At 48.4% G+C, this 27,771-nt stretch overlaps 1 protein-coding gene across 1 annotated transcript in view; it reads right to left on the reverse strand.

Moving 5' to 3' along the window:
• TG (thyroglobulin) overlaps positions 1-27,771 on the reverse strand; it is a 234,181-nt gene that overhangs the window by 122,562 nt on the left and 83,848 nt on the right. The window contains exons 34-35 of the mRNA XM_005900741.3: positions 21,979-22,041; positions 589-723 (exon numbers count right to left, since the gene is read on the reverse strand). Coding sequence (XP_005900803.2) covers positions 589-723; positions 21,979-22,041 — 198 coding nt within the window. The remainder of the gene's footprint in view (positions 1-588; positions 724-21,978; positions 22,042-27,771) is intronic.

Raw genomic sequence — 27,771 nt, forward strand, 5'->3', positions numbered from 1 at the left:
AAAATGCTGAGGGCAGGAGGAGAAGGGGGAGACAGAGGGCGAGATGGTTGGATGGCATCATCCACTCAGTGGACATGAGTTTGAGCAAAGTCCGAGAGATAGTGAAGGTCAGGGAAGCCTGGCGTGCTGCAGCTCATGAGGTCACAGAGTCAGACACGACTGAGCAACTGAACAACCACAACACTAGTCTTCACTTTGCCCCGTGAACTTGGCCAGAACAATATCTTTCTTCACTGTCATGACCACCCACCTGCCATCTGAGGACAGCCATCACAGCCTCCACCCATCTCCTCCGTCTCAGACTAACCTCCTAGATCCTTCCTCTGACCTGGCTCAGAGTTGCTCATTTTCTGGCTGGCTTAGCCTCTTGGAGACCTTGGCCATGGGTCAACTCTGCAGGAGGATGAGGAGACTACAGAGGAGAGCCCAGCCAGAGTTCCTCCCCCAGGTGACATCCTTCTGGCCAGGCACCCCAGGTGATCTTGGGGTCTCCTATGTGTTTCTGAGGTCAGAATCTTCAGCAGCACTTGTGTGAGAGGACCCTCATCCCAATTCACCCCCTATCTAGAGGGTGAACATTCCCCTTACCCCACAAGCAGCGGTCTCGGGCTGCAGAGAAGTTCCCCACGGCAGCGGTGCTGATGTGGGCAACGTCAAAGTTCCTGATGGATGGATCAACAATCACTGAAGAGAGGGTCAGGGACTGCCACGAGTCCAGAGTGACTGGAAAGGAAAGAAGGGGACTGTCAGTGGGGCGTCACATGATGTACCCAAAGGGCGCCCCAGGGCTTCCTCCGGGGGTCTCCATTCTCGTGTGACCCACTCTTTTATCCATCTCTCCATTCTACAACAATTTTTTCAATGATTTCTATGAGCCAAACTCCAAATTTCTATGTGCTCAAGCCTGGGAATACAGAGGTTAAAAATCAAAACAAACGAACCAACAAAAGCATGGGCATTTCTACTGAGCAGCTTACAGGAGAATGGGGGAGAATGTGAAAGGGTAAGAAAAACATCACAGTACAGTTGTTATGGGCTTCGCTGGTGGCTCAGATGGTAAGGAATCCACCTGCCAATGCAGGAAACCTGGGTTTGATCCCTGGGTAGGGAAGAGTCCCTGGAGAAGGCAATGGCAACACACTCCAGTATACTTTCGCGGAGAATCCCATGGACAGAGGAGCCTGGAGAGCTACAGTCCATGGGGTCACAAAGAGTAAGACACGAATGAGTGACCAACACACACACACGGTTGTTATAATGCAAAAATCAGAATAATGCCAGCAACCATGATAATACCAGGCTCGTGGCACAGTGGGGAAGAATCTGCCTGCCAGTGCAGGAGATGCAAGAGAGTAGGGTTTGATGCCTGGGCCGGGAAGATGCCCTGGCAATGGGAATGGCTGCCCACTGAAGTATTCTTGCCTGCAGAAACGTGTGGACAAAGGAGCCTGACAGGGCCCAAGGGATCACAAAGAGTGGGACATGGCTGAGCACACACACAGAACTGGTCATATGGCGCTCTGTGACGCACTGTGTAGGCTGCCTTCAGGGCCAAGGCGCTCATTTCCCCAAGTGCTGGGAAGCTGGGGAAAGCTCTCATTTCCCCAAGTGGTTGGGGCTGCTGGCTGAGTCCCTTCCTAGGAATTACCTAGGACTAGGCCAGCCGCCTCCCTCCCTTCATCCCCAAACTAGTCCAGGTGGATCTCCAAAGTTCCAGTTCTCTGGCCCCAAGATGGGACAACCCCCAGGGGCCAACTCAGCGTCACAGCTCACTGAGGCATCCATGGGGCCAGGATTTGGTTTGCATCCACATTCTGCCTCACCCCCAGCCCAATTCTGCCTTACGTGTGTTGCTCCCAAGAGCACTGTGCACTAAACTTTCTGTGTGCAACTCTGTCTTGGAGTCTTTCCTGGAAAACCCCAGCCAAGACCTCTTTAAAAGATGAAGACAATTCGCCCCAACCTCCCCTCCCCCTGCTGTGCCCAGAAGTCCATTCTCTACATCTGCGTCTCTATTCCTGCCCTGCAAATAGGTTCAACAGTACCATTTTCCTAGATTCCACATAGACACATGAACATGCAACATTTGTTTTTCTCTTTCTGACTTACTTCACTCTGTATGACAAAGTAGCCCTGACATATACACCCGACCATGTGTGAAATAGACAGCTAGTGGGAAGCTGCTGTACAGCACAGGGAGCTCATCTCGGTGCTCTGTGATGACCTAGAGGGGAGGGAGGGAGGCTCAAGAGGGAGGGCTTATATATGTACATGTAGTTGATGAGGATGAGATGGTTGGATGGCATCACTGGCTCAATGCCAGCTGGATGGTGACAATGCCCGAGACAGAGCCTCTTGGCTCCAAGTCAGTGCTCCTTCGCATCCCTCTGAGCCTCCCACAGGGTGAGCATCCTCTCCAGAAGACCATCCTCAGATAGGAAAAGGTTATTGTCTTTGTTAACGCCATGCTCTTAGCTATATGAGGAAGCCTATTGCTTTTATGTCAAACCTGTCTTTGCCACCACAGTACTGAGGGTCACTAAAATTAGAATGGTAAATAGAGTAGCAAAACAATCAAGTACCACTACCCTTTTTTTTTTAATAAAAAAAAAAAGAAAGGAGGAAAAAAAGGAAAGGAAGGAAGAAAAAGAAGAAAGAGAAAAAAAGTGGCCAAATAATGCAAGCAGATCTCACATGGATTCAGGAAGAGGAAGGTGAGACCCCCACACTCGTCCAGGGGCCGTGGGACCAGTCTCAGAATCTCGAACCACATATTTCTGAACTTGGGACCTGGTTTCCCTGCAGGAAACTAGGGATGTCATTTTCTTAAGCATCCTCCACGTGTTGCTATTTCCATGGTCAGTGCAAGTGGCATTTTTGCAACACGGCTGATCTGAGGCACATATTATTAGATGGTGAGTACAGGGAAATTTCAGAGAAACTTATGATGGGATTTCAGGACTGAACCTACCAATTATGGTCTTAAAATGGAAGCTTTGGCTGCCCTCCACGTTTAGGTTGATGTCTAGGGGAAAGAGCTCTAATTAAAGGGTGACTGTCACTGCCAGAGTGAGAGCCAGCTCATCAGTGGCCATCCCAGGGCCTGGATCCAGCTCTCTGCCCCACCCGGCACCTGCCCCCATCCCCTGGCCCACAGGACCCCTGGATGAGTCATTGCTGCCATGCTGATTCCAACATCTGGGGTTCTATATGCACCTCGTGAAAACCTCTGACAGCAAGTCCCTTGTGAATGCAAAATCATAGTGAAGCATGAAAGCTGGGTAGTCTTGGTAGCATTTCATAAGAGTTCACTAATTTGTCAAGGACTCAGCAATACCACTGTCACTTAATATTCACGATAAACCACGCTGTGGGCACCATTACGTGCACATCTTACAGGCGAGCAAACAGATCCAGAAACACACTCAAAGAGCTTAGCCGACAAGCAGTGATGCTTGAGCTTGAGTCCAGCTCCTTCAGCTTCAGCATACACTGTTTACTCCAAGGGTTCTGGTTTATTCACCAGGTGAATGAGGCGGCGGTGGCTTTCAGACTCACCCAAAGAGATATTCTCCCCTGAATTGCAGCCTCTGTGGTTTGTTGATTAGTTTTTTTCCTTTGTGTAAAATGTATTTTACACATCGCATTGCCAGCATCACTTATTTAAAAAATATAGTCATTGGAATTTGCTGGCGGTCCAGTGCTTAGGACTCAGTGCTTTCGCTGCCATGGCCCCGGTTCAACTCCTGGTTGGGGAACTAAGATCCTGCAAGCTGCCCAGTGTGGCCAAGAAAGAAAGATTTGGAGTGGAAAGGAAAGGACAGTTCCCAGAGGGGCTGAGGAGGCAGAATTGATAGGATGGGGTAAGGGAGAAGGTGATGAAGACCATGGGATTTTTGGGTTGGGCAACAGAGCGTGCAGTGGAAAACGTCCATGAGGAAAGAAGGAACGCAGCGTGGGGGCACAGAGCAGGACAGAGGGTGAGGCCAGCGATGGGTTCACTCGGGGACGTGCTGGGCTCACAAAACCCCGAAATGCTGCTGTTTCCGAATGTCACTGTGTTCGGCAGCAGGCTTCAGTGCCGGGCACGTGGCCTGGGTCCACTGTGCTAATGGCCTCACTGAGGAGTCCCAGGGCCAGAGGCGGGAGGGGAGGCGTTGATAGAGTCCCCCTGGCAGAAAGCCAGGGATCCTGGGACAAGGCTGGCGTGGAGGGATCAGGCGAAGGCAGAAGGAATTTTTTGAAACTTCTGGGTAATTTGATTATGTCTTCCTGCACACCACACCGTTGCTGAGGTGCGGCGGGGCTGAGGGTAGGGGGGCAGCATGACCTGCAACTTTAGGTAGGGCAGGCCTCGGTGTGATACCAGGGCCTTCCATTCCCTTCCAGGCAGCATTATTCCATTTTCATGTCAACTAAGCTTAAATCACTAGACTAAAATACATTTGAAAATTTCCACCAGTATATGGAAAACTGTATTTCATTCCCTTCGCTTCCTCCCTCCCTTCCTTCCTCTTTTCTTGCTTTCCTGTCTTCCTGCCTTCCTTTATCCCTTTCCAGACAGACGTCAGTTAAAGAAGGAAATGTTTGATTTTGATGTTAAGGTTCAAATAGAGTAATTTCAAGTGTTAAAAATAGCCACAACAAAACAAACGCCAACATAACTGGAGACCTGTGTTGAGACAGAGGGAGCAGGTCTGTCCCTTGCTGACTGCGTTAGCAAGGGCAAGCGTCGCTCTGGCCTTCACCTCTCAAAACAAGGGCAAGGAGCCTTTCAATGATTTTTAATCAGATCCAAGTGCAGAAATGTCAAGCCAGTTGCGAATGCCTGACCTCACCAACGTTCAAATAATCACAGACCCATTTGTTAAATGAAAAGACTGATGGGATTTTCTTAAGAATCACCAAGAATGGAGAAAAAAATTAGAAACTCTAAAGCACTGAAAAGAAGCCAGGATTCATACTGTTTTTCTTGCAATCAAGAACCAAGAATTCCTTTCTGCTCCTCAACACTTATCAATGCTGGATATGGGAAAAGCTTGAGGAAATATTAGAGCTGGTTTTCATGCCCAGGCTGGCTGGCTGGGGGAAAACATCAACGTTTTGAAGTCTTTCAGACAGGAAAAGGCTTTCAGACAGGAAAACCATTTCAGGCATCAGCAATCCTCTGTGACCTTGGCATAAACAGAAGGTAACAGGCTTGTTGACACTGCTGTCACAGTTTTATGGCCACGAGCTCTAGCTGAAGATACTCGTGTGCTATCATTTTAAGATAGGACCACTGCTCAGACATCCTCATTTCTTACCAGACACCGTCTTTCAAGTGAAAACCACATCACGTTGGGCTATTTTTACCCTCATTAGCGCATAAAAAAAAAAAAAAAAAAAAAAACCTAGATGTTCCTTTGATAACAGAAAGAAAAAAGACACCCCTTGTTATTTTGCAATCATCTGCAAGATGAAAATGGGACGGGAGCTAACTATCCATCTCGCATATCTTCAAAGAGAAATGCCTGACATTTAAAGCAGACCCTACTGGACCCATTCTAACATTTATAACACTATAAAAGTATCCAGAGACATATTTACCTCTGTTCAGCCCCTAAATACCTACTTTTCAGCTCCCCAGGAGGCATGTTTTCATCTTTGACTTTGCACTTCCAGAGCTTAGCAGAGGGATGGCGCTGAGTACTGTGGTAGAACTGTGTCCCACCCCCACTCCAAGATTCACACTTCAAATTCATCCTAACCCCACGCACCTCTGAATGGGACGCCATTTGAAGACAGGGCTTTTACAGAGGTAATTTAGTTAAAATAAGGTCATCAGTGTTTGCTGTGCTAAGTCGCTTCAGTCGTGTCCAACTGTTTGCGACCCTATGGATGGTAGCCCACCAGGCTCCTCTGTCCACGGGATTCTCAAGGCAAGAATACTGCAGTGGGTTGCCATGCCCTCCTCCAGGGGTTCTTCCAAACCCAGGGATCAAACCCAGGTCTCTCACATCTACCTGCCCTGGCAGGTGGGTTCTTTACCACTAGTGCCTCCAGGGAAGCCCTGGTCCCTAATCCAAAGAGACTGGGGTCTTCATGAAAAGGGGAAATTAAGTCCTAGAAGTGGGCAGTAAAGGAAAATGATAAGCAGACATAGGGAGAAGACTGCCATCAACAAGCCAAGGAGAGGGTTCTGGAATAGATTCTTCCCTCATGGCCATCAGAAGGGACCCACCCTGCAGGCACCTTGACCTTGGACGTCCAGCCTCCAGAACTGGGAGAGACTAATTTTCTATTGTTTAAGCCCCCAGTTAGTGGTATTTTGTTACATGCTGCTGCTGCTGCTGCTAAGTCGCTTCAGTCGTGTCCGACTCTGAGCGACCCCATAGACGGCCTCCTACCAGGCTCCTCTGTCTCTGGGATTCTCCAGGCAAGAACACCGGAGTGGGTTGCCATTTCCTTCTCCAATGCATGGAAGTGAAAAGTGAAAGTGAAATCACTCAGTCATGTCCAACTCTTAGCGACCCCATGGATTGCAGCCCACCAGGCTCCTCCATCCATGGGATTTTCCAGGCAAGAGTACTGGAGTGGGGTGCCATTGCCTTCTCTGATTTTGTTACATAGCCTGAACTAATACAGTGAGTGAATATTCAGCAAAAACGTCCATTCCTTGATTCACAGTGAGCTTGCTGTGCTCCCTGTTGCACAGAAATGCTGAGCCTAGTGATAATTCTTATCATGTCATATTACAATGGCTAATGTTTCTTAAGCAGTTCCTATTTGCCAGACACACTGTGATGTGCTACGTGTCGTTTCACTTAATTTACACACAGCTGTGTGCATGACTGTTCTGGTCACCACTGCATGCATGTTTTAAGGCAGGACCACTCTGGGGACACTCTGCCTGCCCCAGTCCCAAGCTCTGCCCACTGCTAGCTCTGATTTAGGGTAAACTGCACTCTGTAAACTGGAATAGTCTGGCCACTCGATGTCACCTGAGTCAGGGCTTCCCATATGCTGAGGGTCAGAGTTTGCTCTTGATCCTTCCAGTCTCTCGGGGTTGGGCGAGGTGGGTGGTGTGGAGGCTGCTGGGCCAGTGCTCCACCTGGTCTTCCCAGTGGCATGTCATTGCACCCAATGTGTGTCATGGCACGAGAAGTCAGTGAGCCTTGGACACGTGGGGAGGGTGGGGGCTGAATGGATTGATGCCTGCAAACTCCTTGGCACAGGAGAGTGCTCCGTAATATCTACTAAAGATTCACCCCTGTGTGCTGGCCTCCAAAGCCAGAGCTTCTACCGCTGTGCTGTGTTGCTGAATGCACGAGGGTGTACATGTTGTCACTTGTATTAATACAACAAGGCATTTTCAGCCAAAACACGAGCATTAACAGTACTAGCAGGACTGCTGCCACCTCTTTACGTTCCTGGTCAAGCCTATCACACAGTAAGGTGTAGGTTATGTGGCCTGGGAGGACCAGAGAAGACCCGCTCAGATGATTCGGGGACTGGGAGGAAGGATGGAGAAGACAGCACACATTCAGGCTAGAGCAGGGCCAGCAAGACTTTTCTGTCAGAAGCCAGACAGTGAATGTTTTAAGCTCTGCTGGCCCATGTTCGTCCTCTGCTGCATACTATCTGTATGTTACACATCCATTCTCAGATTAGAGGTTCTGTACAGACTGCACGCTGTGGTTCGCCACCACTGGTCTAGAAGGCAGAGACAGAAGGGCCATGGGTTCAGTCACTGTGCACCATGATGGGTGGAGGGTCTACATTCTGGGAACCAAAAACTCAACAGGAAAGTTGACAGGGAGTTTCTGTACTTTTTCCAGGAATAAGGAGTCATCTGGGGAATGCCATCTGGAAGGTAAAATATTGTAATTTTAATGGCAACCTACTCCAGTGTTCTTGCCTGGAGAATCCCAGGGACGGCAGAGCCTGGTGGGCTGCTGTCTATGGGGTCGCATAGAGTCGGACACGACTGAAGCAACTTAGCAGCAGCAGCAGCATGACATGTTGATAACTGCCCTTCCTTCCTAACTTGGCATGTTAAAGTCCTTTTACAAAATGACAGATTCGTTTCGTTTGGGTTTTTTGGTGGTTCCTATTTGGTAGAAGGAAAAGTTAGCAAACATGAACTGCCCTCCAATTCGAGGATAGAATCCAAGCCTAAATCAACATGGTCTTACCCTACTTCTGAACCAGGCTCCTGTGGCTCCCAGCTCTCTGAAACCATCTCCCTGCTGTCGCAGCAAACCCCTGATCTTGTCTCATCCTTCCCTATCCACTGTGTCCTGGAAACAAGGGTTCCTACTATACAGTTCCCTGTCTTCATTTTGGGTTATAGTCTTCTGCTATGGAACCTTCTAGTATTTCTCTCATCCCCAACTAGGGATGTTTGGTCATTCCCCCACATTCTTCCAATTCTTTGCCAGCTATTATTTTTGCCAAGATAATTTCCATCTTCACCCTAGCTACTGCTAAAGTGACTTTATCATTTATGGGTAAAGCAGATGGGCCATTTCACATTCTGGTCTCAGTCTCTTGACCTCTTCAAACACAGAAAATGGTATCTGCACTCACCCCAGCCAAGCATCTCCACAGCCAAACTCTGCCAGGGCACTGAGCTCCATTGCAATGCCAATGCCATTCATTCAAAGTGCCACCTGCTGCTACATCCCACAGCCCTCCCTTCTTCCGGAATTTTCATACTTTATTCCATTAAAATCATCTCTTTCATTTCACTATGATTTCTACTCTCTAACCCCCTCCAGGTTATCCATCTTCACTGGCTTCTCACAAACCAAGACCTCTCATTGCTTGGTCCAGCATTTCAGCTTCCCTTCTACCAGTGCTCTCCACCCTCTTCCCTTCCATTGGATTAATCCCATGGGCCTGCTTCCTCTGCACCTTGTCTCGACCTGAGCACAGCTACAGAAATACCCACAGACAGACTGGCGCCTTTACAGGTGTTGAGTCTTCAGCCTCCACTGCACTCTCCATGCAGCCTCATGCTGCTGTCCTGTCTCCTCCGTTCTCCTCAGGCCCAGGCATCGCCATGACCCTTGCACTCTCACGAGACGCCTGATCTCTTGCCTCCCAGAGAAAAAGTGACCATTATCAGCATCGGCTCTAACTCCCTGCCCCCCTTCTGCTCTCTGTGAAGCCTCCCATCTTTCCCTCGTTGTTTCTCCTAAGAGAAAGGGTGGCTGTTTGAAGCCAGTTGGACATCCACCTCCAATTTCTCCCCTCTGTGCCCCCATCTCCTACACACCCACTCCCACCTCTCCTACACGCCTCACCTACCCTCAACACTGACACTTCATGCTTTGCGTGAAAACACACCCACATTTCTCTACTATGAAACCAACCCATCACCTTAGGTTTCTTAACTTGGGGTCTGGGTTTCAGGGAGTCGCTTGCATGAAAACACATGCAAAATTTGGTACCTATGGAGGATACATTCCAATACTTTATTATGGGTGATTCATGACATAAAAATGTTTGGTTACCAACGAATGTTCCACAATTCTTTTTTTAGCTGTCAATCTCATTCTCTCTTTGACTTCAGAGCCAAGATTTTTTGGAAAGTCTGTAGTTTCCATTTTTGTCAAATCACTACTATGCAGTTTCTTCCCTCTTCACCAGCGTAATTTGCAAAGGGCCCTTCATGACTAATCCAGTGAATATGCACAGTCTCCATCTTCCTTGAAGGTACTGACCACACGGCCCTCCCCTGGTTTCCATGACTCCACACACCCTGCAGCTCCTTTTGGCTCCTCTTCTGGTTTCTCTTCTACTCTTCCCTTAAAGACCGCAGTTCCTTGGGGGTCTGTCCCTGACCTTTGCTATTTACATTCTATATACTCTCCAAGGGTGATCTCATGACCCCCCAAGGCTTAAAATACCACTGACATGCTAGTGATTATCAGAAGTATCTCCAGACAGACCTTCACCCAAGCCTCATGCTGAGATATTCAGGACTCACTAGATACCTCCCTGAAGCATCCCAAACTCGGCATGTTGAAAGCTGGACACTGAAGTCTTATTTCTATCCCCACATTCTTTAACTCTTCCCCTCCTTGCATTATCTTTTTGAGAACTGGTAGTATGCAGGTCAGAAAGCAACAGTTAGAACTGGACATGGAACAACAGACTGGTTCCAAATAGGAAAAGGAGTCCGTCAAGGCTGTATATTGTCACCCTGCTTATTTAACTTATATGCAGAGTACATCATGAGAAACGCTGGGCTGGAAGAAACACAAGCTGGAATCAAGATTGCCGGGAGAAATACCAATAACCTCAGATAAGCAGATGACACCACCCTTATGGCAGAAAGTGAAGAGGAACTAAAAAGCCTCTTGATGAAAGTGAAAGTGGAGAGTGAAAAAGTTGGCTTAAAGCTCAGCATTCAGAAAACGAAGACCATGGCATCCGGTCCCATCACTTCATGGGAAATAGACGGGGAGACAGTGGAAACAGTGTCAGACTTTATTTTTGGGGGGCTCCAAAATCACTACAGATGGTGACTGCAGCCATGAAATTTAAAGACGCTTACTCCTTGGAAGGAAAGTTATGACCAACCTAGATAGCATATTCAAAAGCAGAGACATTACTTTGCCAACAAAGGTCCATCTAGTCAAGGCTATGGTTTTTCCAGTGGTCATGTATGGATGTGAGAGTTGGACTGTGAAGAAGGCTGAGTGCCGAAGAATTGATGCTTTTGAACTGTGGTGTTGGAGAAGACTCTTGAGTCCCTTGGATTGCAAGGAGATCCAATCAGTCCATTCTGAAGGAGATCAGCCCTGGGATTTCTTTGGAAGGAATGATGCTAAAGCTGAAACTCCAGTACTTTGGCCACCTCATGCAAAGAGCTGACTCACTGGAAAAGACCCTGATGCTGGGAGGGATTGGGGGCAGGAGGAGAAGGGGACGACAGAGGATGAGACGGCTAGATGGCATCACCGACTCGATGGACGTGAGTCTGGGTGAACTCCAGGAGTTGGTGATGGACAGGGAGGCCTGGTGTGCTGCGATTCATGGGGTCGCAAAGAGTCGGACACGACTGAGCAACTGAACTGAACTGAACTGAACCACTACCCGGGGGACTGCCAACCTGAAATGTTCAACAGTATCCTTAACCAGTATATCAGTAGACTGTCCATCTAGAAAGGACACAATACAGAAGGAAAGTCAAAATAAATGTTTGTTTTTTCAAGTCTAAATATCCATTATAAGTGGATACTATCTGCAGGGTAAATGCATTTATCTGATTTTATAGCAAAAAAAAACAAAAACAAAAAAACACGGCCTCCAAGTGTTCACACGTTCTGTCTGCTGCCTCCCTCACCTGCCTCTCCAGGCTCCTCCCTCATCCACCTACTTCCTACCACCCGAAACTCCTGTTTGGCAGTCTAGCAAAACATTCGGTGCTGTCTGACTTTGTTCACTATTCCCTTTGTTTGCACTTGCAAAGTGAAATCAGTTTATGCACCTGATGAGCTCATATCATCTTTCAAAACTCAACACAGATGTCACTTCCCTCAGAAACCCTCCCAAGAGTCCTTCCTCTGCCATCCCCGGGACTTTTTCTTCTACTCTAAGTATCTTGTAAATATGTCAAGTGTTCCACTGATATGCAGCATTGGAAGTTACTTATGTTTTTTCTCTCTGTTAAATTATGAGTTTCTAGAGATCAAAGAGTCTGCCTTGATTTTATTAATTCTCCAAGACTTGTCATAACAGCATATAAAAATACTAACAGTAGCAGAACTTCCCCGGCAGTTTAGTGGTTAAGACTCGCCACTTCCATTACAGGGGGCGCAGTTTGATTCCAGGCCAGGGGACTACAATCCTGCATGTTGCACAGGGTGTGGCCAAAAAATAAGGATAGATATAGATATATAGTTGCTGTTTAGTTGCTAAACTAAAAGAATCCTGACAACTCTTTTGTGAGCCACAAGACCTCAGTAAATAATAATTGAATAAAATCAATTAATTGATCAGTGAATCACATAGAAAGCAAATAATGTGCATTTGATTTTATAATATCTCACTTTTATGTGGCCTATTCCTGTTTGTGGAACACTTTCATTTAAACTGTGATATTTAATAATGGGGGCTTCTCTGGTGGCTCATATAGTTAAGAACCCGCCTGCCAATGCAGGACATGCAAGAGACATGGGTTCAATCCCTGGGTCAGGAAGATCCCCTGGAGAAGGGAATGGCAATCCACTCCAATAATCTTGTCTGGAAGATTACATGGACAGAGGAGTCTGGCTGGCTACAGTCCATGGTGTCGTAGAGTCGGACACGACTGAGCGACTGAACTGAACTGAGTGACTATACTTTCAAACTGAATCTTGGAGCTGGTGAATCACATGGCCAAAATCACAGCACATGAATGTCAAGTCAAGCACTTGACCCAGACTGTCCCCTTCCAATAACCCCATCCCACTGTAGCTGCCCCCTCCCTCCCTGGGCTCAATTCCAGACTCATAAATTGATTTCCTTCAGTGGCATGTGGGCTTCCCAGGCAGCATTAGTAGTAAAGAATTTGCCTGCCAATGCTGGAGACTTAAAAGGCAGAGATTCTATCCCTGGTTCGGGAAGATAACCTGGAGTAGGAAATGGCAACCCATTCCAGTATTCCTGCCTGAAGAATACCATGAACAGAGAAGCCTGGTGGGCTATAGTCCATGGGGTCCCAAAGAGTCGGACATGACTGAAGCGACTTAGCAGGCACACAAGCAGCATGTACATCCCAGGCAGGGGTTTGCAAAGACATCTGAAACAGTCCTGCATTTGTTGAGGTATGAGCTTGTGGTTGGTGAGTAATCACCTTTTACCTTGCTAACTGCAAAGACACTTCTCAAGAAATGTCTAAGAAAAAAGCATACCCAAGAAACCAGACTCTGTCCACGTCCTCACGGCAAATCACTAAATGTGTCACAAGCAGAATTTCCTAGTGGAAAGTCAAAGGCTCAAGTTGAATCTGATTTCTCTCAAAGAAGTTTGACTCCTATCAAGTGGAGGCCCCATATTCCACCCCCATACAAAGGCTTCCTGGGAGGTGGCAGGACAGCTGGATTACTCAGAGCATCTGAACTCCTCTTCTTTGGAGTCACCGAGTGATCCTAGGAAGGTGGGGGAAACGTGCAGAAACTCAGAGGAATACATGCATCAAGGACCAATGTGAGCTGAGCAAAGTAATTCCAATAACGCAGAGGCTTCTCTAGGGACACTGAGCTCTTGCATGGGACAGCGGCCACCGTGACCTCTCAGTGGACTGTGGGTAACTTGTGCAAGGCCACAGACTTGGTTTGAACCCAGGCACAAGGTCACAGAGTTGGTTTAAGCCCAGGCAGGCAGGCTCTCAAGACAGCACTCCCACCCTCCGCCTCTCCAGCCACTGTGGGGGCAGGAGCTGCTGAGCTGTCCCCACTGACCCCTTACTCACTGGACATGTTAGGTATCATGCTAAACACTCATCCTGCCTGATTCACCCAAATCTGATAGCAACTCCTGGATGCAGGGGATATGATGAAGAGCGCCTCGAAGAACCCGAGGCTCAGAGAAGTGAAGGGACTGAACCAGGTTACACAGAGGAGGAACAGAACTGGAATTGAAACCCAGATTTGCCCAATGCCAAGGTCTCTCCGCTTCACTGCTTCTGCTTCTAAAAACATCTACCAAGAGCTTTCTGCTTCCCTCTGGGTAAGTTATCACAAAAACAGAAGAAAATAAAAAACCACGCCTCAAAGTGTAACCGAACCAGTCATTAGAATTACCAAAATAGAAAAGTTAAAAGAGAAGTATAGAGGCCATACCCCCTCCCACAGCGAGGGAATCTCCAACACGCTTGAATACCCCACTGACGGGGACCTCATCCTCTCCACCTCACACCATCACAGCAGGACCCGTAATGCCTCTTCCTCCATCCTCTGACCCCACCCCTCTCATCTCACCCCCTGCTGCCCACTCCATGAGGCAACACCTACATGGAAGCCCTCCCACAGTCCCCCTGTGCTAGGCTCCTCTCCACTTCTGGACTCCACCCATCAGGGAGGGAAGGTGACTCCTTCCTTGACAAATGAGATTCTGTTCCACCGAGGAGGCCAGAGAATTCCGCACAGGCTCCTGACTGCTCAGCGCTAAAGAATCCTCCTGCAATGCAGGGGACACAGGTTCGATCCCTGGGTTGGGAAGTCTTCCCTGGAGAAGGAATTGGCAACCCACCCCAACATTTTTGCCTGGAGAAATCCCACGGACAGGAGAGCCTGGCAGACTACAGTCCATGGGGTCGCAAGAGTCAGACACGACTTATCGACTAAACAACAACAACAATTAAAAAAATAACAAAATAAAAACTTTGTGTAGCACTAGCCACTGGTAACATAGTATTACCATTTTTAATCAACAGAATTATTATAACCCATAAAAATAAATCTACCACTGTTGATGGATTGCTTTCAGAGATGGTTTAATTCATAATCAGCTCACAGTGATTAGAGTGGTCCTAGGAGGGGTAACCATTCTGAAATATTTCCCCTCAAATGCTTAACAAAGGGTCTGAATTTCCACTTTTAAAAATTAAATCTTCCTGGTTTATCCACTTCTTAAATTGTGACCACTCTTGGGGAAAATGTTATTATACAAAAGAAGGTAGGTCCTAGGTTGGCATATTTTGTTTTTTACCCTATTTCCCTTCAATTCAATTGAGCCAATCCTTGATGGACTAGGTACAACACTTGTGCTGTCTGAGAAGGAAATTATCAAGGTAAACCCTTTGTTTTCTCCAGTCTCTAAGATCTAACAAAGGTTTAAGACACAATTATTCAGCAAACATTAATCAAATGTCTCCCAGACACCCCATGTACAGTTGCACAGGTTGTACACTGTACAAGCGCAGGGGCAGCGTTCACAAAGATGGCCTGTGAAAAGGATCCCTTAGAACTGGCAGTGCTTGACCAATCTAGCTACTCCAACAAGGCCAAACTTCATCAGGCACTGTGGCAGCAATTTTACACATAAGGCATCTTTAAAGTCCAATAACAACCTCTTTGAAGACACCATCATCTCCATTTTATAAGTGTAACAACTGAAACTCATAAGTGAAGTCGCTCGGTTGTGTCCGACTCTTTGTGACCCCATGGACTGTAGCCCACCAGGCTCCTCCGTCCATGGGCTTCTCCAGGCAAGAATACTGGAGTGGGTTGCCATTTCCTTCTCCCAGGAATCTTCCCAACCCAGGGATCGAACCCAGGTCTCCTGCATTGCAGGCGTGTGCTTTAGCCTCTGAGCCACCAGGGAAGCCCTTACCAGGGAAACTCATAAGTATCCCTTAAATTGGTCAAGTTCACAACCTAAGGAGGACAAAGACAGGATTCCTACATCCCATGTGATTTCTAAATCCATTCACCTGGTTACCATTCATTAATCTATTCATACTTTCAACAAGCATTAACTGAATCACTATTAGCTTTAAACTACTAACCTAGAGCAAAATGAATATTTATATTTTTCTTTAAAAAAGCAAATAATTGTAAATAAAATAAGATCGAGCGTCTACTAGACACTTTGCTAAGTGTTTAGGATCAAACCATGAATTACAAAATATCTATCCTTTGCAGCATGAAATCTCACAAGCAAGCAAACAAGAGAAATATGTTTATTCATTTGGGGACTATTTCCTGAGAACTGACTAGGTACAGTCATGTTTCTAGGAGCTAAAATATAGCAGTGAACAAGACAGATAAAAGCCCCTTCCCGTGTGGCTTCCCTTTTAGAGGAGGGTAAACAGTTACTCAGGAAGTACACAAGGGAGAAGGTTTCACAGCACAAAGATATGCAGACACTAAGGCAGGGTTAAGGGGTAGGGAGTGCTAAAGAGGCTGCTTTGATGGGGATGGTCGAGGGTGACATTAGCTAAGAGCCAAGGAGGCACCAGCCCCAAAGAGATACTAGGATGAAGGCTCCATGGAGCAGGGCTTTCTGAGGCTCCATTCATGGCTCTGGCCCTAGTACCCAGTGCCCAGCAGAGTAAGTGCTCACCAAACACTAAACACTTGTTGAACGAATAAGCGAATGAACAGGGGGGTGGCAGCTGAGGCAGAAGAACCATAACTGTGCCCCAAATCCTGTACTTCACCAGCTGGCCCGAGGCTTCCTCCTGCCTCCGTGGAGAGAAATGAAGCCTTCCAAGCTGAGGGAAGTTTCCGCCTGTGTCCCACTTTACTTCCCTCTGCTGTGGCTGGGATTCCAGTCTGCCAGCCGTTTCTCCATCTCAGTCCCTGGGTCTCCGAGCAGCAGGGCATGGGTCCAGGGGAGCTGCCCTATGCGAGGCTCTGCCCAGAGCACACACAGTCCTGCTGGTCACAGCCACCCAGGCAGCGCGGGGCCGGGGCAGATGGGCATCCCGGCTGCAAGCACTGGTCTAGGTGGGCACTGCCACTGCCAGCTAGACTCAGTGCCCTCAACAGGCTGCAGACAGGAAAGAGTGAGTGCCTGCCAACCTCGCCTCGCTGGGCCCTGGGATATGGACTCTACCTCTGGACACCACTTTCCATGAATAGGGACAGAGTCTATACTGTGAGGTCCAGAGAAAGGCTGTGTATCTCTGCGTACATGTGCACACATCAGCTCTGCATTTTGGAATTTAAGTTTTATGCAAACATGAGGCAATGTTGGAGTCAGTGCCTGCTCACATGGCCCTTTCAGCCCAAGGACCAGAAGGATGAAGAACTGGCGTGTGCGTGGTTAACGCGTCACCACGCTAGTGGCTATGGCAGGCAGGTGACAGGGCCCCAGGGTCGCTGCAGGACAAAGTTGTTAACAGCTCCCATCCCAGCCTCAAATGAGCCCCAGATGAGATCATTAAAGTATAGCGCCCCTGGGATGCAGGCTGTGATGTCCTCCAGACCCCCTCTTCAGGAATGAAGGGCTCTTCCCCAGCTGCTGGCAGAGACCCCTGCAGGAAGGGTGGCACCCCAGAAGGGCAGCCATATCTATGTGTGACCAATGTGAGGGTGTAACAAGTTTAAAGGTCATCCCAGCATCCCCAGAGATCAACTAAGCTAAAGTCACACTGAAGCTCAAGTTCTCTCTCCATCCTTCTCTTTTCCTCTTCACCCCTTGATTCCATTTCCTAAAAAATGACCTGCGTTCTGATTGCCGAGTCTGATTCCTGGGGGACCCAACCAGCAACAGTCAGCATCTTCAATGGAGAGACTCTGGGTTTGGATCAGATTGGGTTTGAATCCTGGGTCTACCATTCATGCATTCATGAATTCTATGACCCTGGGCCTCTATGACCCACAGTTTCCAAGTCTGTAAAATGGACATAAGGGTGCACACCTCCTAGGGTATGAAAATATGGAAGAACTTCGCACAATGATTGACAGATTAAGTTGCTAGATACACAATAATGGAAACATTAACTGGCTGTGACGTGGGAGAGTCATTCTTTCTCTCTGCTTGTTTCCTCCTCTGTAAAAGGATGGGTTTGAGCTTGGGAATTATTACAGACATTTCTTGAACACCCAGTCTTACCAGGTTCTGTGCCGAGCCTTGTACTCTTTATTCTACGACACAAGCCTACTGGACTGATATTTCACCATCCTCACTTTACAGAGGCCAACAGAGGCTTGAGGAGGCTGAGGAATCTGGCTCCAGAGTGCCCAATGGTTAAGTGATGGGGCAGGATTGGAAGCCGGGTGGATGGACTTCAAAGCCCATGGCCACACCAGAATGCCCCGATGTTTCCTTCAATCAGACACACGCTCCCTGCCAGTGCTGGCATATTTTAGGATCACACAATTCTGTCTCCAGCTTAACGGAAAACATTTGCAGAACAGATCAACTGAATTCCATCAGCCCCTTGGCACAGCCAGGAAAGGACGGAGGCCAAGCAGACAAAGTTGATTGACTACAATCGTGTGTCCCCAAGAAAGACTGTTGGCACAGCCACTTCTATCTCCATCAACCTGGAATTCAGACTTTGTCGCTGTTGCTGAGCTGCAGGCTGGGGAAGCTGAGCAGGGCAGACTTTGACCAGGCATCTTCTTCAGCCACACCTCTCACCCTCTCAAGCTGCAGCCTCACCCACACCCTTGATCTGCCGGTAGCAACCTGTGCTCACAGTCAAGAGCTGGGGTGTACTTTAAAGGGTGTTTTGAATTCCTCAGGTGAAAGAAACTCAGAGCATAGACACAATTTTCTAAAACTCACATTTTGTGTTTTCCTCTGGCTTGCACTCTAAATACTCAGTTTGTTTCAATGATACCACTAAAAGAAGAGCTTCTGAAATAGTGAACGACAAGCAATTATCCTGGGAATCACCCCTTCAAAGACTCCAGGCTTGGCCTGCAGGGGACAGGGAGATAGTGGCCATCGTACAGGAAGCCTCCAACATCCTGAACATCGCTCCGGACTGGTTGTCATGGATCTTTTAAGAAGCAATGGACCTTTTCTCTTACGAAGGAATAGCATCTTTGCCGTTTTGCCTATTTTAAAAAAACATACAATTTTCCCTATGAGAGTAAAATGGCTCTCGACACATAGATGACACAATTATCCTTATTTTCTCAAAGCCTAGCTTGTCCACGCACCATGCATCTCCACCTCAGTCCAAATGGAGAGTGTTTGAGTCTTTTTGAAGCTCATTATGGAGGTGGCTCAGGGGTAAAGAATCCACCTGCAATGCAGGAGACTCGAGTTCAATCCCTGGGTCAGGTAGATGCCCTGGAGGAAGAAGTGGCCACCCATTCCAGTATTCTTGCCTGGAGAATCCTATGGACAGAGGAGCCTGGCGGGCTACAGTCCACGAGTCACAAAGAGTTGGATCCAACTGAGAGACTAACACTTACACTTTGCTGTCTTCAAACCCGCTAATGTGTTAGAAACCTTCTTTGGAGCAACACAAACCAAGATCTTAGAGAGGTCCCTAGCACAGAGTATGTACCCAAGACAGGCCCCTGAGGTTTCACAGGTCACCTTTGACTCCTCCATCCACATTAATCCATCCATCATCGCATCAGAATCCCCCCTTTTCAAGTAGATGTTGAAGGGGCAGCTTATACACACCACTTCATAACAGAAACAAGGCCAAGACTTTAAAAGGTCTCCAGACAAGTCTGAGATAGGGAAGTTCATCTCTGTCACCCTTTCCAGAAACTCAAACCAAACATTTTCATCTAACTCTTAGTGGGGCCAGATACACATGGGTTCCAGTCCCAGTGTGCTCATTTACCCTAATGGAGCCTCGGACCCCTTATTTGAAAAATAGACCCTGTGACCATCTCACTTTCTTTTGAGCATTAAATGATTTATGCAATGTTTGGCATTTAATAAATACTTCCTTTTCTCCCTGAATAAAAAGTGCATAAAGATGAGGGATTTACATATGCCTGGTGTATGTTTGCATGTGTGTGCAAACCATCCGTGTCAGCATCACATAGAGGCACCAATACCTTGAAGGCAGAACGACACTCCCGCCTCTGACACATCAAACAAACAAGCTCGCACTCTTAATTCCAACCTGGGAGCTCTGTGTGCAGGTGGAATGTTGGCCCCACACCTCTTCTGCTTTCAAACCACACTCGTCCAAGGCATATTTGAAAATACTGTGACATCTCATTCCACTTTCAAAACATCTACCCAGATCCATAGACTTTGTGTGTTCATGAAGAGCGATGTGGAATTCTACACCCTTTTCCTTTTGTTGGTGATCCAAGTCTCAGTAATACAAATCTTACCAAAAACAGACTGGAAGCATTGTAAAATCACCTGAAGGTGCTTATACATCGATTGATTCCTATCTAACAGTATATATTTGACATAAGATATCAACACTTTCTTTATCCATAAATTTAATAAATGATTTCTTAGTCATAGTGTTTAAGAATTCTAAGCACGTGAAAAAAAAGCACTTTGATTCACTGCAGGCAAGTATGAAACTACAGTCAAGTGTTTGGGACTAATTTGGCAATATAGACCTAGAGTTTTAAAATCTAGAGTTTTCAAGCCCAGTAATTCTGCTTCAGAGAAGGTACTCCCACCACCACCGGGAAATAATCTGGACACTGCCAAGAGCTTTATGCACAAAGGGATTCTTATGATGTTTTCATGGTGGTGAGGAGTCAAAAACAATCAAATGCCCAGAAATAGAGGAATAAGTTAGTGAATTACATGACAGTCGTGGCTGATACTATTCTGTCTTTGATTCTTCATCACCAGAGTGGGAGCATTTTAGGGGTAAGAGCTTGATCAAATGAATGAATGAATATATACGTGTATGCAGGAATGGTCAGCACATCTACAGCAGTTTGGAAATCTACACGTGATGCAATATTAGGTAAAAACAAAACGCTGACAAGAGATTACAACTACTTTTCACACACACACACAAATCTAAAGAGATTAGGAAATAAACCAAAAAATTAGCTGACATGGAGTAACTTCTAAATAATCCTGTGTTTTTTTTTTTTTTTTTCCTTCTGTATTCTGGTATTGTTTGCATTTTTCTGTAATTAACAAATAGGAAGATAGAACCTGCCTTTAGAGGTTGGTGTGATGATCGAAAGTCTTAGACATGAAATCTGTAAGTGCTTAGACATTGATATTCTGAATAGAATGCTCAGGGGGATAAAAGAACACATAAAGTTAGCTCTTTTCACTGAGTGAAGGAAGTGACGACACGGTTGAGGACATTTATACTCTCAGCCCAGCCCTGACTAGAAACGATTCCCTCCCACATGAGCCACATTCTGTCCCTTCAGCCAGGGCCATAATGACACACGTCTAGCGCCCCTCAGACATCGTGTCGCCGGACAGGAATGATGAGAGCCTCGCGTTTCCTGACTAAGCGGAAGCAGAAGCGGGATGCGCAGCGAGGCCCACGCTGGCCTGCCCACTCCTGCCCTGCCCCACCCGGCGCCTAGCACCCCACGCTTCCCACCGCCCAGGCAGCACATGGGGCCAGCGGTGGTGGGCACGGGGCCAGGTGTGGGAGGGGACAGCAGCCTCAGGGGACAGCACGCCTGCCCGTGCTCCTGAGCTCCGGGCCAGTGCCCGGCCTCTGAGGTCACTGTGCCACTCGGGGGCACCCGGGGCTCTGAGCCCCAACTCCTCTGCACCTAGAAGACCGGACTCCTTTCACTTTGGGGCCCAAACACCATGGCTCCTGACATGGCCCCAGGGTCGTGCAGGCCTCGTCACCACGCCATACGGTGAAAACAAACCTCAGAACGAAAGCAGGAATACCAGGAAACCCCCTACACGCGGACCTTCAAGTTGCAGACTTTCAAAGATGCAAGCGTCCGTGCGCATGCCCAATCACGTAAGTTCACGCGTCTGGTGCACACGGTCAGGCGCATGCGTCCTCTATAAGCAGTAGTGTTTTGTGTACTTTACTGTACAGAACTGCATAGAGTACAGTAGTGCAGTATCTTTACTTCAAGCCCAAGATGTCCAGAAACAAGCGTAAAGGCAGCGCTGAAATAGCTGGCACTGCTAAGACACGCCAGCCATAGTGTTGTACTACGATACTTTTCAAGGTAGTGGACTGTAAGATTAAACATGTTTCGTTTTTTGTGTTTGTTTTGTATGCATTATTTGTGCAAAAAGCATTATAAACCTATTACAGTACACTACTGTATAGCCCATTGTGTTAGCTGGGTACCTAGGCTAACTTTGTCAGACTTATGAACACGCTCTTGGGATGGAACCCATACATGTGTGGCAGACTTACTGTGCCGTGCTCCCATCCCACTCGGCCTCGGCTTGGCTGCGTTGTTTGGCCGTCATTAACCATTGCAAGTTTCCTCGTCTATGAAATGGGTGTGGTGCTGGTATTTGCCCTTTCCATGCATGTGTCTAACTGAGAGGAGCTTAAGGTCAGAAACGTGATGGGCTCCCGTGAGCTATAAACTCTTGGACGGAAGTGAGGAGAAAGTCAGCTTCACACAGGAGAGACAAAGACCATGGACTCACCATTCTCCGTGAGGGCAGGCAGAGCCACCGAAGGGCAAAAACTGGGAGCATCACTTGGAGAAACTGAAAAGAAGACAAAGACAGCCTTTTAGCTCTTTGTGACTCTTTGGATCATTGAGCCCCGAAGGCAGGAAGAGTGGTCTTACTTGGTGGCACAAAGTCGTGCGTGGAAGGCAAGACAGTGTGCCCAGCACCTGGTCCCACTCCCGTGTGGCCAGGATGGGGTGGGTTGAGATGAAGGGACATCCTAACAACTCAGGGGCTTAAAGCAACCAAGGGCCTCCTCTCCCTTGAGCCACGTACCTCCTGCAGGTGCTGGGGGCTCTCCTCTGTGTCAACCCCCTTCAAGCCCCTGGCAAGGGGAGGTTCCATCACACCCCTGCCTCCCAGACGCTGCAGCAGGGCAAGGACAAGGCTACCCCTGCTCTCACAGCTTTGCCTACGAGTGACATGTAGCACTTATTTTCACACCATTTGCCAAAGCCAGAGGTGCAAAAGTACAGACCAGCCATGTTCCAGAGAGTGGTCACCTAGAGATATGCGGTGAACAAGGGAAATGCCACATCACTGCTGAGCTGACTCACTTAGGGGCAGCACTTAGCCCCTCTGGGCCTCAGTTTCCACATCTGTACGACGGGGATGACACAGCCTATGCTGAGAATTGCGGTGAGCACGACAGGAGGTAGTATCGGGCCAGGCACAGGGTGAAGGCCACAAGACGGCAGCTCTTCATGGCAGGCAGCGCGGCGGGTGGACAGAACTGGAGCAGGTGGGCAGACAGACCTGGGCTCCAACCTCCATGTGCCACCTAGAAGCAGGGCCAATGGACTAGTGATCTGGCTTCTTCCATCCCCAGCTTCGGGCACTGGTATGAGGCGATGATGTCGGAATTAAACGAGAAAGTGCACACACCCAGGAGGTGCCCATCAGTGCTAACTGCCCCCTCCCCTGCCTCTCCCCTTACTGAACAGATCACAGTCTTCAAAGCCACTGCATCCTTTTCTCCCAACGGCCCAGACCAGGAGTGTGGCCAGACCTTCTCCCTCTCTGAGCTACAGGGCAGCATGGTCAGCAGTCAAGGGTCATGGGTGAGGCTCAGGGTCAAGGGTCAGGAACCCAGGGTGACCTTCCTTGTCCTCAGCTTCCCTGTCTGTAAAATGGGAGTAATGATAGTATCTCCTTTAGGGCTCTGAGGCTTAGATGAGTTAGTGTATGTGAAGCTTTGGGCATACAGTAAGCACTCAATAAATGCTGGCCACTATTTACTCTTAATATCGCCCTTTTAGGGACTTCTTGGCAGTCAGTGGTTAAGACTCTGAGCTTCCAACACAGGGGGTGTGGGTTCCATGCCTAGCTGGGGAACAAGGATCCCACATGCCTTGGGGCATGGCCAAAAGAAAAAAATAAAATTTAAAATTTCAGCACTACTGAAATTGTAGGTGAAGCAAAATTTAAAAAAATATATCAGTCTTTGTAGTAACACATCCTTGTCACTGATGCTCAGGCTTGTCTGCCTCCACGAAAGCCTTGAGTCAGAGTCACGTTCCATCTGGTCCCCAGTGCCCCGGTTTGGGTCCCCTCCCGTCCCCTCTCCTCCTCTGCCTTCCTCACTTTCGTCAGGCATGCCGTGACCCAGCCTCCATTAGTTCTAGAGCCTCAGGTATTGTCCGTTCTGCTTGGCTCCATCTGCCTGAAAGCACCTGCTCCCGGTCATCATTCTAGAGCCTGGTTCCCAGGCTTCAGCGGACATTGGAATCTCCTGGAGGGCTTGGTGACCCACACTGTGTGAGCTTCACCCCGAGTGTCTGGTCCAGCAGGTGTGGGCTGGGGCCCAAGATCCAGCATTTCTAATAAGTTCCCAGGTGACGCTGACCCTGTTGGTCCACAGACTCACTCTGAGGGTCACTGGGCCAAGGCTTCCGTCACCCAGCGTCCTGTGAGCTCCTCACACAAAACTCAGAACCACCCGCCACCCTCCACGGTACCCAGGGGGCCAGTGTGTTCATTTAAATGTCCATCTTTGCTTTCTCAGAGAAAAGACCCTGAGAATCAGCACACTCCAGAGAACAATTATTTGACGGATCTGTAACAAGGGCATTCCGACGTCCACCCCCTTGGGCCCAGTGATTCTCCTTCTGGAAGTCTGTCTGGAAATTCAAAGCAAGCTCAGTTTGCGAAGGAAAGATTTATACAACATAATGAATGGCCAGAAACTCTATATACCCAAGGCTGTGAGAACAGTTAGGCAAGCTGTCCACAGGGAGAATTACCATATTCACGTCCAGGGATTTATCACCTAGATCTGCTGCTATTGCCTTACTTACTCTTTCTCAGCCCCCACAGTGCTTCCTGACAGGGTGCTGTCAACCCTCTGGGTGGGACGTTCTTCAGTGTACAGGAATAGCTGAACCCTGAAAGTTCTCAGCTTCCCTGGGCCCCCTGGGGCACTGAAAATCTCAACAGCCTCATTCCCTGGGGGCCCTCTTACAGAGAATCGCACTGTGCAACTTTGAGCCAGTTGCTCAGTTAATTTATGCTTGTTAAGCAAGAGGATGGCCACCCTTCTTGCTTCTTCCCAACTCTGCTTTCAGTGACATCAAGCTGGTGGCCTGAAATGGGCTGCAGCCGGGGTATTTACACCACAGAAAGTGGCAACAACGACACCTCGCCCTGCAGCTGCCCAGCCCTCCCTAATTGTAACACATTTGCCAGCAGACCAGAAAAGGAGGATAAGGAGAGACCCCACCTCATCACGTGGTTTGGGGGCTAAATAAGACGCTGCCCGCCAAACACTAGCCTAGCCAAGGAGCCAACGGGGTGCTAAGCAAATGGCAGATGCACGTGCTGGGATGTGAGTGATGCTGAGGAATGAATTAGACAGTAAACTCTCCTACATGCAGTAGTTTCTATGTGGGCTGCAGAGGCATAATTAGAAGAGCTGGTCACTTCCTTTCCAAGTCATTCCCGTATCTAGAATATCTATCTACAGGGTCCAAGTGCACTTGTTTAGCAGAAGAGGAGAGGAAGTGGGAGGATTCTATTGGTTTTTTTCAGAAGCCGCATTTGACTTTGTAAACAAACCAAAGACCCTGCCCCACTTGCAGGCCACACATGGCTGCAGGGGGTGGGAGGAGGGGGTGGGGAGGGGTTTGAACAGCAGCTCAGTTCCCCTCTGAGAGCAGCCAGCGGGTACCGGAGCCCCAGAGGCGCCCCCTTGCAGGCAGCCCAGATCCCCAAGACAGCTGGACCACAGAGCAGCCTCTTCCCTTTCCATTCCCACCCTGGTTAAGATGCTTCCTCTTTGAGTACTGCCGCCCTCCCCGGAAGGGGCTGCAAACAGCCTCATTTGCATCCACAGTCACTCAGCCTGGGCCTCTGGGTTCTGTGCTCAGATCCCTGGAACTTTCTGTTCGTGCTGGACAGCAGTGAGAAATCACATGGCTCTCTGAGCGGCCCCTCTGGGTGCTCGCTGCTCTAGGTTGGTGCCTCTCTCCGGGCTCCTAGGAACTTGACTTCCATTTTCGTTCTGAGAACACAGCTCAGTACCAGGGTCGTGTCACCTGCGTGCAGGTCTCTGTGGGCCCATCCGGGGCTTGCAGGGCAGAACCATGGCCATCCTACCCACTGTCCCTGCACCCTCCACCCGACGCGCCTCCATCTCGGCCCAGATGCCCCCTGGAGTGGCTCTGGTGCAATCCTTTGTAGAACAACATTTCTTGGCCCCCTTTTGTGCTCCAGAAGCCCCCTTGCATCTCCCCACAGTAAGACAAGCCAGAGGGCTGAGTCGTTCTCTGGGATAGAAGGAGTAATTACTCCTGATGAGGGGCTAGGAGAGCACCAGCCCCACAGCGGTCCTAGCGAACACGGGGAGAGCACTGCAGAAGTGTTTCTGGCATCACTAAATGCCTGAGAAATGTTCCTTCTCTCACGTCTGCCTCCCAGGCCAGGCTTGACCCTTTGGGGAAGGACCTTCTATTGCTGGTGCTTCCAGGGTGTTTGACGTGTAATAGGGGCTTCCCTGGAGGCTCATGGTAAAGACTCCACCTGCAATGCAGAAGACCCAGGTTTGATCTCTGGGTCGGGAAGACCCCCTGAAAGAGAGTATGGCAACACACTCCAGTATTATTCCTGGAGAATCCCATGGACAGAGGGGCCTGGCAGGCTACAGTCCATGGGGTTGCAAAGAGTCGGACACAATTGAGCATCAGAACATATTATTATTATATTAGGAGCTCAACAAACGGCCTTTCGTTTCCCCTTCTTCTGTCCAGTTCTTTAGGTACAGGCCCTGGGTTACGCTTTTTCATGTCTGGTTCTCAGCCTGGAGTCAAGTCAGGAGTCCATGCTCATCACTCAACATAGATGTCAGAGAGAAGGCATGCTTTCTGTCCATCTAAGTAACTATGTGCCGGTGTATATATGAAAGTGAAAGTGGCTCAGTCGTGTCCGACTCATTGCGACCCCATAAACTGTAGCCTGCCAGGCTCCTCTGTCCATGGAATTCTCCCAGTCAGAACATTGGAGTAGGTAGCCATTCCCTTCTCCAGAGGATTTTCCCAACTCAGGGATCAAAGCCAGGTCTCCTGCATTGCAGGTGGATTCTTTACCGTCTGAGCCACCAGGGAATATGTATGTGTGTGTGTATACATGTATGTATGTATCTATCTACCTGTCCATCATCTGTTTATTTATCTATCTGCTCATAGATCTATCATCTATCTATCTTTGTATCGATCTATCCATCCATCTGTCATCTCTCTCTCTCTGGGTTTGGGTTTCTGCCCTGAGGTCCTTGACCACGCTCCCTGCCTCATCGTGCACTGTGCACCCCTCTTGTCTCTGCCTCTCTGAGTTTAACGACAGGGTCCCCCCAGCAGTATCTCAAGAGGAATCTCACTCTCCCCTGAAGTACCTGCTCTCAGAGGTCAGTGCTCAAGGTCATGTCCCCTCCCCGCAAAAAACCATAGATGGCAGAATGCTACACGACCAAGCCATGGATTTGAAGCCAGGGCAAAATCTACTACAGAAGTTCTTTGCAAGAATTCCTTTGTAAAACCCATGTTTCCTGTGCCAATGCTGACTGAGAGGTCGCCCTTCAGGTGCAGGACCCTCTGTGCAGCCTCGCTGCTCCTGCGGGGCCCCTTCTTCCTGTGACTGTGCGTGACTGTCTAATACGAAGACGAGGATGGGGAGAAAGTAATGACAATGTCAGCTTGTTTGTTGGGTTTTCCAGAGTTACACTGGTGCAGTTCTATCTACAACAGAAAACAGAATACAAGGCCATACTAAGGTGCAGAATCCAGAAGATGACTGACTGTGTTTTGGGTCAAAATATATCAGAAATCAAAAGGTGACTTTGTACTGGATCAGTGTGACTGAACTACAAGAACAGTCTAATTAATGGAACCAGTTTCCTTGAATAATATTCCTTTTCTCTGCCTGGGTCTTAGGAGGAGATCATTCATCGTCTTAAGACCTACCCCACCACCTGCTTCTGATGAAGATGACTTAAGGGAGAAAGATGGACTGGCGAGAACCTGGTTTTCCACTGATGGGAGCCATGGGTCACACCAGGTCACCAAAACTCCGTGTCAGCCAGCCCTCTTTCTTCCACTCTTTTGAAACTGGAGATTCAGAGCCACCCACACCAGAATGGCCTTGAGCCATACACATCTCAGGGTGTTTTCCAGCCAGAGGTCCTGAGAAACTGATGCCATTATGGCATTTTAAAATCTTTCACCCCACTCACCCAAGCACTGAAAACAGGCAGTGTGCAGTGTGGAAACCTGCCTG

This window comes from Bos mutus, chromosome 14 (genome assembly GCF_027580195.1).
Source record: "Bos mutus isolate GX-2022 chromosome 14, NWIPB_WYAK_1.1, whole genome shotgun sequence".
Taxonomy (NCBI): Eukaryota; Metazoa; Chordata; class Mammalia; order Artiodactyla; family Bovidae; genus Bos; species Bos mutus.